Source organism: Macrotis lagotis, chromosome 7, assembly GCF_037893015.1.
Source record: "Macrotis lagotis isolate mMagLag1 chromosome 7, bilby.v1.9.chrom.fasta, whole genome shotgun sequence".
NCBI classification, from domain to species: domain Eukaryota; kingdom Metazoa; phylum Chordata; class Mammalia; order Peramelemorphia; family Peramelidae; genus Macrotis; species Macrotis lagotis.
Window position 1 is genome coordinate 158,181,786 of NC_133664.1, and position 14,992 is coordinate 158,196,777.

Sequence of the window (14,992 nt, forward strand, 5' to 3'; positions counted from 1 at the left end):
CCATAATACAAAAAAACCAACAACCTAGTTCTCAAATCTCAATGTGTTTTATATGTTTATGGCACTGTGGCAGACAGTAAAGATACAAAGATAAAAATAAGAAAATCCTCATCCTTAAAGAGCTTGGGAAATTGGTAAAAAATATGTTAGATACAGAGATAATTATAATAGTACAAGACAGAATCACTAATGTTTAAGTGAAATTCAGAATTAATCTCATTTTATATCTATCTATCTATCTATCTATCTATCTATCTATCTATCTATCTATATGGTAAGGAGAGATGGGAGCAAAGGAGAGACCCAGACCAGATGCTCCAGGAAAATTTGAGGAAGGAGAATTTCATTTGAGACAGTCAAAGAAGCCTTTGAAGAGGAAGTAGTACCTGAGCCTCATGATCCTTGAAATGTTATGAATTCTGAAACAAGATTGCAAACTAGGTACTGGGGATAATCAATGTTAATGGAGGCAGGATACAGAAAATTAAGTTCATGGAATACCTAGGAGTTCAATTTGGTTGATATATATATATATACATATATATATATATATACAGTATATGAAATAAAGCTAGGAAAATAGGCAAGAAGCGAATTATGGAAGTACTTAAATGGAGTTAACATTTTATCCTAGAGGCAGTTGGAAGCTATCAAATGTTTTCAAGGAGAAGAATCATGCTAGAAACAATATTTGTTTTACACAGACTGGACTAGTCCCTTTAGGGCAGAGAGGGATGGCATTTTAAGAATAAGGTGATATACAGGACTAAGACTGAAATCACTGATGTGGTGTCCTTGGTGCTTGGAATATAAAGTCCTTTGGTTTATGAGGACATAGGGGCATTAAAAGTTTATATAATTACTTCTATAGGTCATTTTTCTGATTCAGATTTGTTGAAAATTGAGGGTGGAGATAGAGGGCAAAAACAGTCTTTTTTTCAGTCATTTTCTAAATAATTATTTAAAAATTCCTTTTAAAGCCTCTGTTTAAGAAAAGCAACCTTTAATTGCAGTTTCTTGTCCGTGAATATTTCGTTGTATTCTTATCCTACTCTACATTCAGATTGCCCTGAGTTGGGCCTGATATAGTATATTGATATGGTCAGATCTGTGCTGTTGTTTCAGATCTGTGCAGATTGGAGACAATAGAGGCAGGGAAGCAAATTTTGAAGAGTAATGGTTTCTTAAGATACATATTCACATGTTAGGAGAATTAATCAAATATTTTGAGAGTGGAGTCATAAGTACAGTTTTGTAATGATTATTTTTTCCATTCTTGATGGCAGAGCTTGTTTTTATTATACATGTTTTTTACATAGTGATCACACAAAAAGTAAAGTGAGCACACATCTCTAAGAAATGTAAATATAAAATAATAGGAATAAATAAGGAATAGAACCATGTTATAGAAGTGTTCCCTTGTAGAATATGAGAAAAAGTCAGCATGCTATAGTGAAGAATGTGAATATAATGGACTTCTTTATGTTAGTAGTTTGATGTAGAAACAAAAACAAGCTAATGAGATCTTTGGCAGCATAAGAGAATTAGGGCTTTTTTGTAAAAGGGATAGTGTTCTACATATCCATCATATTTCATCTGGAATATTATGTTCCTTTCTGAGTAGCATGGTATAAGAAGAATACTAACAAACTGGAGAGCATCCAGAGAAGGACAACCAGAATGGAGATGGGTCTTGAGTCTATGACATATGATTATTGATTGAAAAAAATAGGAATATTTAATGAGGCGAAGGCTTGGGAGTACTAGACATAGCAAATGTCTTCAAATGTTTGAAGGGCTGTCATATGGAGGGAGGATTAGATTTATTCTATTTGGTCCCAGAGGGTAGAACTAAGGGCAAACCAGATTAGAAAAAGCTTTCTAATAATTAGACCTGTCTAAAAATATGATATTGACTTGTCAAGTGATAAGGTTCCCCTTCCCTGACTGCATGAAAGAAAGAAGAAAGAAAAGAAAATAATGAAGTGTGTATGTGTGTGTATATATATATATATGCATATATATATATATATATATATATATATATATATATATGAAAGTCAAAAGAAAGTCTCTGCTTTCAAGGAATTCACAATCTAATGGAAGGAAGAACCTGCAAACCATTCTGTATAAGCAATATCAATATCTATATCTATATCTATATCTTTATATATGATAAATTGAAGATGATCAATTGGATGAAGGGGGGTCAAGAAAGGCTTCTTTTTAAAAAATTTTAATTAAGGCAATGGGTTAAGTGACTTGCTCAAGGTCACACAGCTAGGTAATCATTAAGTGTCTGAGGCTGAATTTGAACTCAGGTCCTCCTGACTCTAGGGCTGGTACTCTATCCACTGGACCACCTAAGATGCCCAAGAAAGGCTTCTTAAACAAGGTGAGATTTGAGCTTGTGCTTGAAGGAAATCAGGGGACAGAGATTTCACACATAGGGAAAAGCTAGAAAAACTGCCACCACAGTTTAATGAATGGGGAGGGGTGAAGTCTGATATGGTTTGATATACTATAGGAAGATCAATTTGATAGCTAAGTGGAAGATGGAGAGAGATTTATGTTAGGGAGACAAACCCTTTTTGTCTATTTCAGGCTATTTCAGATACTATTCATGAGGTGATGAGACCTGGAGCAGGTAGTGGCAATGTCAAAAGAGTGAAAGAGAGAGATGAATAGAGGCTACATGAGATATGTTATGAAGGTTAAGTCAGCAGAACTTGGTAACCGTTTATATAAGGGAATGTGAGAGAGAGAAGAGTAGAAGATAAGACCTAGTTTGTGAAACCTGGGAGACTAGAAAGATAATGCCCTCTATAGTAATAGAGACATTAAGAAGATGGGTATACTTTGGGTAGAAAGATAATGACTTCAATTTTGACCATGCTGAATTTAAGATATCTAAGTCAAGATGTTCAAACAGGGGAGGCTAGGTGGCATAGTGGATAAAGCACTGGCCTTGGAGTCAGGAGTATCTGGGTTCAAATCCGGTCTCAGACATTTAATAATTACCCAGCTGTGTGGCCTTGGGCAAGCCACTTTAACCCCATTTGCCTTGCAAAAACCTAAAAAAAAAAAAGATGTTCAAACAGGCAGCTGGAAATTAACTGTGAGATAAGAGGAGTCACAGAATTATAGAGTTTAAAGTTAGAAGGGACCCTAGGTGTCTTAAGACATATTTTATTCCATTCCTCATTATATGGATAAGGAAGCTAAGTAAAATCCAGAGAGGTTAGGAGATATGCTCAAATTATGAAAAGATTATGAAAAAGAATAAAGGTTTAAATTTGAATTCTTTGTATCATATCATGATGCTTTCTAAATGATATTTTGATAATTTGATATTTTCTCAAAAATATTTTAAAATATTTTCCAAGTGAAGGACTATTGGTATAATATTTCATTGACTTATACAATTTTATCTTCTATGGCAGTGAGCACAATATTCATATGCATTAATTTTATTTTCCTCAACTAAATGGAAATCTTTCTGGGAGTAATACTTTTATATTTTTAATAGGGAAGAAGATGATTCTGGTCACATTCAAAAAATTTCAATTGCCTGATTCAGGAACTGACAAGTGGTGGTTGTTTGTCTTTTGTTTTAAAACAGGACCAATGCAATCATGAGGTAATATCCTAACTTGCCCATGGATTGGAAATAAATGAGGCAGAGTTGAGCAAAGACCTTAGTCTCTCTCTTCCAGAGTTACTGAAGTCCAGTGGCAGGACAAAAGTCAAGATGACAGGTGATGACCCAGGGATGCTGCAGAAGACCACTTTGTCTCTGGTATTGCAAGCTTTATAGAGCTGGCTTCAATTGCTTTCATGCCCACTGGAACAAATTGTTCTCATGTAGCCATTCTATCAGGGAATAGGTTTGGGGTAGATATTCCTCTAATTCACCAACAGGTTGAAGAACTATCCTGGTTTAGCCTATCTGCTGAGGCAGTTATACAAGGGTGTGGTCACTGTGCATGCTACAGATTCTTGGAGCCACAGGTGAGAGCTGGGTAATAGGTGCAATAATGAATGAAGAATGCTGGACCCTTAGTTCAAATTGTGATTCAGATACATACTAGCTAATTAACACTGGGCAAATTTTTCAACTTTTATCTCAGTGTCCTCATCTGTTAAAAAAGGGGATAGCAATAGTAACAATAATCTCAAGATTATTGTGAGGATCAAATGAAATATTAAAAATAACTTTGCAAATCTTTAAATTTTTTTTTTATTTTTTGTAAGGCAGTGGGGTTAAATGACTTGCCCAAGGTCACAAGCTAGGCAGTTATGAAGTGTCTGAGGTTGCATTTGAACTCAGGACGTCCTGAGTCCAGGGCCGATGCACTATTCACTGCACCACCTCGCTGCCACCTAGCTGACCCCTACTTTGCTAATCTTAAAGTGTTATATAAATGTTAGTTGTTTTATTTAAAAATAAGGCACTAAGAACTATACAAAAGAAATGAAACTTTGACCTGAAGATATTTTTCAGTTTTAGCTTTTGCTTGAAATCCCAAATTTCACTTTTTTTCCCTTTACTGAAGCTAAGAAAATTCATCTATGATAAGAGTTCCCATGTATAACAAATTTTAGGAAGCACTTTCTTTACAACAACCTTGTGAACTAGACAAGACAATTATCCCCCATGAGATTTGTCTCATTGTCATGAGAAGAATAAGACTTAACTCTTCTTGGTCTGTAGCTTATCCTGTTCTGCTCTGAAAACAGGCAAGACCTATGTGAGAACCTTTGCCCAGGTCTCCTTGTTTACCACAAACTATTTATCCATACATTAAGGGGAAGAAACTAAGACTCAAAGATTTGAACAAAGTTGCTCATTATCACAAAGCTAACAGGTGTTTGACTCAAACAACATGGATTTTGAACCAAGGAATCTAGGTGCAAAACCTCCCTCTACCACTTAGAATAATATGAGTTTTTTTCTTGGCCATATTGGTCAAATGAGGGAGTAATATGGCTCTCAAAACCCATTCATGTGGCATTATTACATTTAGTTATTATACTAATTGACAATATGTATCACCGGGGCAGCTAGGTGGCACAATGGGTAGAGCACCGGCCCTGGAGTCAGGAGTACCTGAGTTCAAATCTGGCCTCAGACTCTTAATAATTACCTAGCTGTGTGACTATGGGCAAGTCACTTAACCCCATTGCCTAGCAAAAACCAAAAGAAAAAATGAAAATATAGATTGCACCGTAGTCATAAATTAATATTAAATTCTATATACAGCCCTTGACAAGTTTTTGTTGGGCAATATAGCGCAGAAGAATGAAAAGGTTAGACATTCATGTTGTATTGTCTAGATCTTCGAACTTCAAGTTCAGGTGTTGCTACTGTTGCTACTACAACATATCATAACTATGACTACTCAGAAAGTATTTTGAAGGGAAAACATAAGATCTAGCAAACCAGACATGATTTTATGTAATACCTCCTTATTGAGATGGTGAGCAATTATTTCATAATAGTCATATATTAATCAACAAAAGTATTTTTTTTTACGAATTGTTAAGCAATAAGGGGTGTGTGTTTGTGTGTGTGTGTGTGTGTGTGTGTGTGTGTGTGTGTGTGTGTGTGTATTGAGAGGTGGGGTGGGGAAACACTAGTTTTTTTTCCCTTTACCAAACTGGGCTTAAAATATGACAAAGCTACCTGAGGTCCAAATGCACACAGTTTAAGCCTTGTGGCTGTCTTTTCTATTAATAATGAAATTTAAATGAGCTTTCTAACTAGAATATCAAGAACAAAAGCGCTTTCTTTAGAGTAAGTTTCTTGATCACAAATTTAAATTAAAGGGCTTTTACAGCTAAAAAAATGGCCTATGCATCATGGTGAACATCCTCTTACTTTACAAAATAAGGAACAAACCATCTAATTAATGGTAGAGTTGAACTAAAACTCAACCCCTTTGTTGCCTAGTTTGTTGCTCTTTAACACAAATTTGTTTTTTTTTTGCAAGGCAAATGGGGTTAAGTGGCTTGCCCAAGGCCACACAGCTAGGTAATTATTAAGTGTCTCAGACCAGATTTGAACCCAGGTACTCCTGACTCCAAGGACAGTGCTTTATCCACTATGCCACCTAGCCACCCCTTAACACAAATTTTTAATAAATATTTTATTGCCATAGTTTTCTATCACTATCACTTCTCAATGAGTTTCTTCCCTTTCTTCCTTCCCTTCCTACCACCCCAATTTCCAGTGCTCTTTCCACAAAATCATATATTTCCTGGGTTTTGTTCCATCAATAATCTACATATTTACACTCCTCATCTTTTTTTGTTCTCAAACTCTTGGATGAGATCATCTTGGTGTTAATTTGACTATAATACATAGGCATTCTACTAAAATTTATCTCTTCATTTAAAAAGTGCATTGAATCCTTTGGGAAGTCTTTTAAACAGTAAAACAATTATTTGGAAAATATTATTTGCTGAATAAACTTTTAAATTAATCCAATAAAGTTTGTTGTAAAATGAATTATTTTTAAAGGAGGAGATCTTAATACTATATTCTTTTTTTGTGATGTGGATTTTTTAAAAATTCAGCTAGGTTCAGGTCAGACAAAACATGATTAACATGTTATTCAAGGCCTTTATCTTGTTTTACAATGGAAAGTTGAAGGAAAAAATGACTTATCTACAGACGCATAAATAGTTACAGTTAAAAATAACACTTCATCAACTTGTTAGAATTGCCTAAAATAAAACAAATAAAACAACTTTCTAGTTCATAACTTGCTAATATTGCCTGGGGGCTTAGGAGAAATAGTATTAGGAAACAAGAATTTTTAAATGATAGATGCTAAATTTAAAATATCCTTTGAATAGGATGAATGTCCCTTTTGAAACAGAAAACACCAATTGACTTCCTGTTTGAATTACTTTTTAAAAAACCGAGCAGAAAATAATGTTGAACTAACAGCCTCAAAACATTTGGGAACAAAAGCTAGTCATAATTAACTGCACTCTTGGTCATTTGGGGCTTTCACTTACGCCTACTTTCATAAATTGCTCTGGATTTCTCGTATAATTCATATGGGTCAGGCTTCCTCGGATCAAAGGCCTCTGTTGAGTCAGGAAATGAACTCCTGTGAAGTGAGGTTGGAAAGGGGAGATTCTGTGGTATAGCTGGAGCAGATAAACTTGTTTGAGGGCTGCCTTGATTCTCCCATCGTTCCATTATCTGAAAAGACAACAGTAAAGTTAGATAGATTTGGATCTAGCTCCCCTTAGGAAAGTTGTTCTCAAGCAGTTATAAAATAACATGATTTAGATTTTGATAAAAGAAAACAGGAATCATATATATGTGGGTGTGTCTGTGTGTGTGTGTTTGTGTGTGTGTGACATACCATTATCCTACTGAATCTTAATTATATGTTACAAATAATCAAACTCTCCACAAACTGATACTCTTTTATTAGTCCTTCTGTCATCAGGCAAATATACAGCAGTATAAGACCTGAGAATCGTTTGAGGTCCTTTGGTGCTGAGCCCATTATGTTAGGCTCAATTATTATTTGGTATAAGAAACTTCATCCTAATACCATCCCTTTATTCAACAGCGAATTATTTCAATACAAAAATACAAATTATGGTCTTGGTGTTATAGGTAAACCAGATGTGGGAACATTTATTGAAATGTGATCACCTTGTTGGCTCCGATTTGTCTCATTGTCATGAGAAGAATAAGACTTAATTCTTGGTCTGTAGCTTATCCTGTTCTGCTGTAAAAACAGGCAAGCCCCATTTGAGAACCTTTGCCCAGGCTGTTTATCACAAATTATTAATTTATACATTAGACTAGAGTTCTGACATATACATGATAAAATTGTAGAATTAGCTGGAAAGGGCCTTACAGATCATATAGCTAACCCTCTCATTCTACTGATGGGGATACTGAAAAGCTAGGATTGTAACTGTAGCTAAGACATAATTGCTTAAATATATAGCAACTTGGGTAACAGACTGATGAGGCTGAGGTTTACTGTGAAGTATACTCAATATAGTAAAAGAGTTGAGTGGTCTTGCAACATTTGTTTTAAAAGTATTGCATTGTTTCATTATTCAGCTAATAGTTATTATGCTCTTCAAAAAAATAGCTGCTTTGAAAGATAATGATTGATACAAAAAACTTTTGTGCTTTTGGTGTTAAATTAAATTTCCCATTTTTGTCATGCTAACTGCATTTAACAATATGGTTTTTTTCATCTATAACCCTCTTTTATTTTCAAGCTTCATATCTTCAATTCAACATGCTTTTAAAATCAAAATAACATAGATTTAGAACAGAAAGGTATCTTAATCATCCTCTAAACTAGGAGTTTCCTTTTCTTCCTCCTCCTTCCTTCTTTCTTTCCTTCCCTCCCTCCCTTCTTCCTTCTTCCATCCTTTACCCCCTCCTTCTCTTCTTCCTTCCTTCCATCCTATCTATCATGGAGTTTTGTGACAATCTGGTAAAGGCTAAGGACCGCTTCTCAGAGAGAGAGAAAGATAGACAGATGACATATTTATTATTAAGTGGTTACTATGTTAGATAATTTGCAAAGAACAATATTCTCAGAAAAAATGGCTGATTGCCTACATTTTTAATTGAAGGAAATGCTAAATTTTGGTTAGAAATGACTAAAAATAAAGATATCATTTTCATTTCTCCCCATATTCCAAATCACAAACTCCTTAAAAATCTATCCTTAGTCAAAAATATCCTGGTCTAGGTAAATACCTTCATGTTAAGATAGTGAAAGAGAGTCAATGACTTGTCCAAGGTCACATAGAAAGTGAAAGAGTAACATAGTCAGGATTCAAACCTGGACTTTCCCTCTCCAAATCCAGTGTTCTTTTTCTTGTATGATTTCTGCTTCTCTAAGCATTTCACATGAGGTTCACTGCTAACAAGTATATAAACTTAAACTATACAGACTGAGTACCTGCTATGTTCTTTTTGCTGTAATAGGGTTTGCTATCATGTTTCATTTTCCCCATCTTTGCAAGGCAGATGATCTGTTATCCTTAAACCTCTTTGTTGAGTACATAGTAGTTCATATATAGTGCCATGAAGCAAGCGTGCTTCAGGTGAGATATTAGGAGTTCTAAAAAATAATTTCAAAACTACAAAGCCAACAATACCATCAGGAGAGCCAACTCATTCCCATAGCAGAGTGACAAACTCTAAACATTCTGAAGCTGAGAAAATGGAAATCTGTCTCCAGTCTTGTGTGTTCTTAGGAAAGCATTTACAACTTTGTTTGCTATGACATTCATCAATTCTTCATTTCATCAGGTGATTTTAAAAGCTCCAAACCATGGCATGCAAATGACTGGGGGAAAACATTTAAAGAATAAAAACAGTATTGGATTGTCAGTTAAGACTGTTCCAGAATTGGTAAAATCTTCTCCTATCATTAGTATCTGCCACCATCTGTAGGACTCTCTCTTCTGGGTTTGAACACTTAAAAGTGAATTCATGTCTGTACCCATCCAGAAGGAGACATAAAATTACTTCAGAAGACAAGTAACTTCAGGGCTAGAAAAAGAGATCTCAGTCTTACTTTCTAGCATGATTCCTGCTGAACCATTTAATCTCCTTCCCTTGGATGACTTTTTTGAATTATGAATATTACTACTCTATAAGAACCCACAGTAACTGTCTGCTTCTGGGTTTCCCTCTGACTTTGGGGTTTGTTTGCTACTTTGAACTCTGCACAGTTTCCAGATGCTTTTCTATTCTATTGTATTTTTTTTTTTTGTCTTTGGGCTATGTATTACTTATATCAATTAGTCAATTAACAAGAATTTATTAAATACTAAATATGTTCAAGGCTCTGTGTTAGGCACCCTGGGGCAGGGGGAAGGGAATAATACCCTTTTAAGGGTCTTACATTCAAGTGGAGGTTATTCTGTATTCTCTTGCTTTTCTTTACCTGACTTGGGATTTGTATTGTATCTTCTTGCTTCTTCCTAATTCTAGTAAATTCCAGTAAATTCTTTGGATATTGCCCATTTGCCTGAACTGGGATATATTACTCTAATTTGGGAAAAGTTAATTAATATCTCTGGGTCTCATTTTTCTCATCTGTAAAATGAATTAGTTGAAATAGATGGTTTCTGGGTCTCCACTAGATCTAACTCTATTACTCTGTTATCCATGGTACACAACTGCCTGCATTTCCTAGACACTGATCTCTATTTTTCCTGACTATATTCACAGATCGACTTGTTCCTTTCTATATTAATAATCAACCCCAAACTATATCCTAAATTGGTCTAAGGAATCTTCCAGACCTCTTCTTCATAGCTAGAGTCTCTGTGATGGCCTCTTCAAGCTTGCCTTAATTTCTTGGTGTCTCTATCACTGTGTGATAGATTAAAAAAAAAATTTCCCAAGTTAGAAGGCTCAACAGAGAAGTGAAAGTTTTCACATCTCAAAACAGAAACCTTGCACCTTATTCCTCAAACAGAACTTCTGCCAGTTTCAGTGGAAACTTGGTGGAAGCATAGAAACCTTTGGACCAGAAAAAAACCAGAGATATTCATGAATCTGGTAAAAAATGACAAATTCCTATTGCAAGGCTGAGGTCCTGAAAGTTCAAAACTTGGCTGTTGTTGCTTAGCTTTTGTGGGGCAGCATGAGTTCAAGATTAATTGTAAATTAGGTTCTGAGAACCTTTTTTGGAATTATTGACTATGGATGTAATTACTATAATGACAGCAAATGCTATAATTACTTCAAATGGCATAATTTGTATAAATGTGGTACATATAAGGAAATCACTAGATTGCATAATTGTAGCAGTGTGATGGTGCTGTAAAGTTTCCAGTTAAATTCAATAAGAAAATGAACAACACCTGAGCACACTGCTTTAAGACTGGGGCAGAATGAATTAGGACTGGGAACTTTGTCCAAAAGAATACACTAAAACTAAATAATAATAAATAATAGCAATGACATAATATAGCACTTAATGATTTATAAAACATTTCACATATAGTATTTCATTTGTTCCTTGCATGAATCTGTTTTACAGAAAAGACAACTGAGGCTCAGAGAGGTCAAAGAACATGCCTAATTGTCACATAGTATGTATCACAGAGCTAGAACACAAAGCTTTAGCTCCAGTATAAATGCTCTTTCTGTTATACTAGATTAAATACTTTCAAAGTCCCTTCTTTTTATAATCATGTATATTAATGGTTTGGGAAGAATGCAGAATAGTTTCCAATCTGGGGTTCTCCACTGAACATGAGGGGTAAATCCTAAATGATGATATGTTCAAGTAGATAATTTCTATCAGTTCCATAAGCACGTGTCCAGGATGACTCTCTAACTATTGATTTCCCTGTCTGAGAGGAGCCCAAAACAGAGACTAATATATTGGTAACTTTCTATTAGAATCAATAACATTGAATTTTCCAGAAGTATATATTTCCACATCATTTTAAACAATATCTCATTTAGCTAGAGGATATCCTTGTAAAATAGTAAGTTTTATAATAATTTCTCAGCTAAAATGAACCAAGTAAGTTTCCAAATCAGTGAAATACACATACAAATAACACTCATATACATACATAGATGCATGTAGAGTTTTAAGGATTTCCAACTCACTGATTAGGTCAATAGTTAGTGCTTCTCCTTATTGGGTAGAGTCAGAAGAGGAATGGGAAAAGGTAAAATTTGAAAACATGAAAAGAAAGTATACTATCATCAGGCCCAATGCTTTTCTTGATTTAAACATATTGTCATAAGTCTTTTATTTGTGTAATTTTCACAAACATTTAAAGCAGGATGTATTCTCCTGATATACTATAAATTTAATCTTCATAACTGAATTCATTACTAAACAGACTGCATTTTTTTTCCTTTCCAGTAATTTGGTTTCCCCTTCAACTACTAATTTGGCTTTATCAAAGAGATAAAAACATCTATCAACCTCTACAATCTTAGCAATGTTTTAGACTGTCTCATGAAAGAAAATTCATGTTCTGAGTTAATCTGACAGCCACCTGAAGATATAAGCAAATGATGGTTCAGCAGACTATCATTTAGCCTTCTGGCTCTCAGTATCTTCTCAAGAGTAAAACTGAATCTCAGAGAGGTTAAATGAGTATTTAAAAAGAGTGAAAGTCACTCAACTGAAGACAATCAGTTACAACTGTGATTCTGTGGATTCTGATTTAGCTTTCATTAAGTATTCTTATCTATGTAGAACAAAATTCTTTTCAGGTAGGCCTATATGAACTTTGTTGATTTCTGGGCTTGTGGGTTCATGTTAATTGGTATAGATTTAATAAAACTGCATTAGCAAAACCCAAAACAAATCAAAACAAAAAAAAAACCCCATAGTGTGTCCCAGAGGGATATTGGGGATTTATGGGAAATCCTTTTCCAATGGGCTGTTGAGTTTTGAGTTTTGAAAGTATAATGAGGAGGTACTTTTCAATATATTCTATGTTCTTTTGATATGGGATCATAACTCTAGAACTGTAAGGGATCTCCTAGGTCATGTATAATACTCATGAGATGACACTCAGATTCAGAGCTAGAAAAGGCTTGATAGTTTTAACCCCTTCATTATTCAGATGAGGAAACTGAAGTCCAAAGAGGTTAAGGACCTTGTCCAGTGACACACAGGTAGAACTGAGATTCACACTTAGGTCTTATAACTCCAAATTCAATGTTCCTTCTATCATACCATACTGTTTCTATGTTGTATGATGAGACTATTGATAAAAGTTTATAGAAATGGACATCAACATTAGAACCACAAAAATAATTATAATGGTACCAACTTACAGGCTTTGGAGTTTTCCAAGGAGAAAAGAAACCTGCAACAAAGAAAACAAAATGTAAACTTTAAAAAACCATTATAGTATTAGTTTTAAATAATTCAATGGTCAGATTCTTTATAATCTATTCTCCCTATTATAATACATAATAGTATGCAATTGAGCAATAAAAGTAATAACAATAAATGAATAATTAAAATTGTCTAACTTCATAGCCTATATTAAAGATCTCAAAGATTACACTGATTTTATATAATGACACTTTCTTACTTTATATCTGGGGAAATCAAAATACTGAGGGGTCACTACTAACTTAAGAAAGAACACTCAACAATAGCCTATGGCCTGTCTCAGCTTTCCTGACTTGGGCTGAAACCAGCCTCTAATATGGAGCCATGAAGACAATTGTATGAGCAAATAAATACAATTTTTCAAAGGAAAATGCTTTTCATGTGGAGTAAAAGGAGAAGAAATTTTTCTTGTAGCATGTAGTTTTAGTTGGTGGGGTAAATATAATATCAAAATGTGATGTATACTAGATTTAGAATGAAAAAAAACCTGTGTTCAAATCCTAACTCAGCTACTTATCACTTGTAACTTGTCTTGGGTTCAGTGATTTCTCAGATCCCTGTCATTTCTAACTCTGATCTGTTCTTTGGGTGTTCATAAGGCCTCAATTCATTTTTTAAATAATACATTCTAAGTAACTGAAAAGTGAAAAAAGAAGCATGGTATTTCAGAAATGAACTGGCATTAGAAATGAATATTCATTGGACATCAGAGTAATAATTTTTCAGGTATTGGAACTCTCTTTGCTGTCACAAATGACAAAACTGATTGGTCTGATTCTGTTATGACCTCATATGACAACTGAGACAGAAGCTAGATTTGCATTTTTCAGTAGGTATAATACATCATATGAAAACAGACAAAAAGAGGAAAATTTAATCATAGTTTAAGGGGGGGGGAGACTTGAAAAAATAGTGCTGACAGTAATAGCTATCCTTACCCCTTTCCCAAGAGCAATTTAGTCACAAGAGATGCATTTTACACATCTAAGTATTTTCTGATCCTACCACTTTCTCCTCCTTTGGCAATGATCTGTCCAAAGAAAAACTATTTTCAAAAATAGCATGCTATATTGAAAACATATGCATGTTTCTCACCTTCTAAAAGTTTGAAACTTATAGTAAGTATTATCAACAGAATGCTTCAGTCCATTTTCTTTGATAAGTATTATTTAAGGAAGTACTGGGTTCACTAAAACCTAGCTTTTCCCTCTCCCCCTCAAATCAATCCCCTTTCTTCTCTGTCTTGTTTGAAACAGAGATTTTAGATAAATGACATAGGTTAAGCCTTAAAAAAAGGATGCACTGAGCGGAGAATAAACAAATCACAGTCTATGATACAGCAAAGTTTTCTTTCAGATATTGTTATCCTGGCTGGTATAACAAGTCTCTCTCTCTCTCTCTCTCTTAGATTAGCCTCCCTCTAAAAGACACCAACACCTTAAATAGAAAAGTGGAAATCCTGATCTTTTCTCTTTTTTCCCCCACTTTGTATCAAGTAGACAGCAATTGATTTTTTCTCCTTTTACTGGATTGTTTACCTTTTTTCTAGGATGCATAGAAAACAGTCTTCAAATAGTATTACAAGTGGTATTCTAGTATGAAATACAAATTCCTCTTTTGGTATATTAAACTCTTCTCAAGCAAACTAACTTATCTTTCCACATTTATTTCCCATTTCTCTTCCTGACACACAGTCTAGTCAAGCTTGACTTCTTGTACTGTATATTCAATATTCCATCTTCCACTTATTTTTCATGCCTGGAATGTTCTTCTCTCCTTAATCCAACACCTTGGAATCCCTAGCTCAATTTAAGGCTTAGATCATGTAGCACCATCTAGGAAGAATTGACAGAATTTGACAATTGGTTGCACATAAAAGATGAAGGAGAGGGAAGGGATAAACATCATTCTGGAATACAATTTTAGAGTTCAGTGGAACCATAGTGCTCACCTTGTAAATCTGGTTAAGTGGAAAGATGATAAACTTCCAACAGAAATAAGGAAATTTAGAGAGTGATGCCTTTTTTTTGGGGGGGGGAAGAAAATGATGATCTCTATTTTGAAAATGTTAAATATGGAATGCCTGCAACAGGGGATAGCAA

The 14,992-nt window shown here is 34.5% G+C and overlaps 1 protein-coding gene across 1 annotated transcript in view; it reads right to left on the reverse strand.

Annotated features, from left to right (window-relative positions):
* Window positions 1–14,992, reverse strand: part of MAGI2 (membrane associated guanylate kinase, WW and PDZ domain containing 2) — a 1,847,576-nt gene that overhangs the window by 260,651 nt on the left and 1,571,933 nt on the right. The window contains exons 11-12 of the mRNA XM_074194021.1: window positions 12,827–12,858; window positions 7,027–7,216 (exon numbers count right to left, since the gene is read on the reverse strand). Coding sequence (XP_074050122.1) covers window positions 7,027–7,216; window positions 12,827–12,858 — 222 coding nt within the window. The remainder of the gene's footprint in view (window positions 1–7,026; window positions 7,217–12,826; window positions 12,859–14,992) is intronic.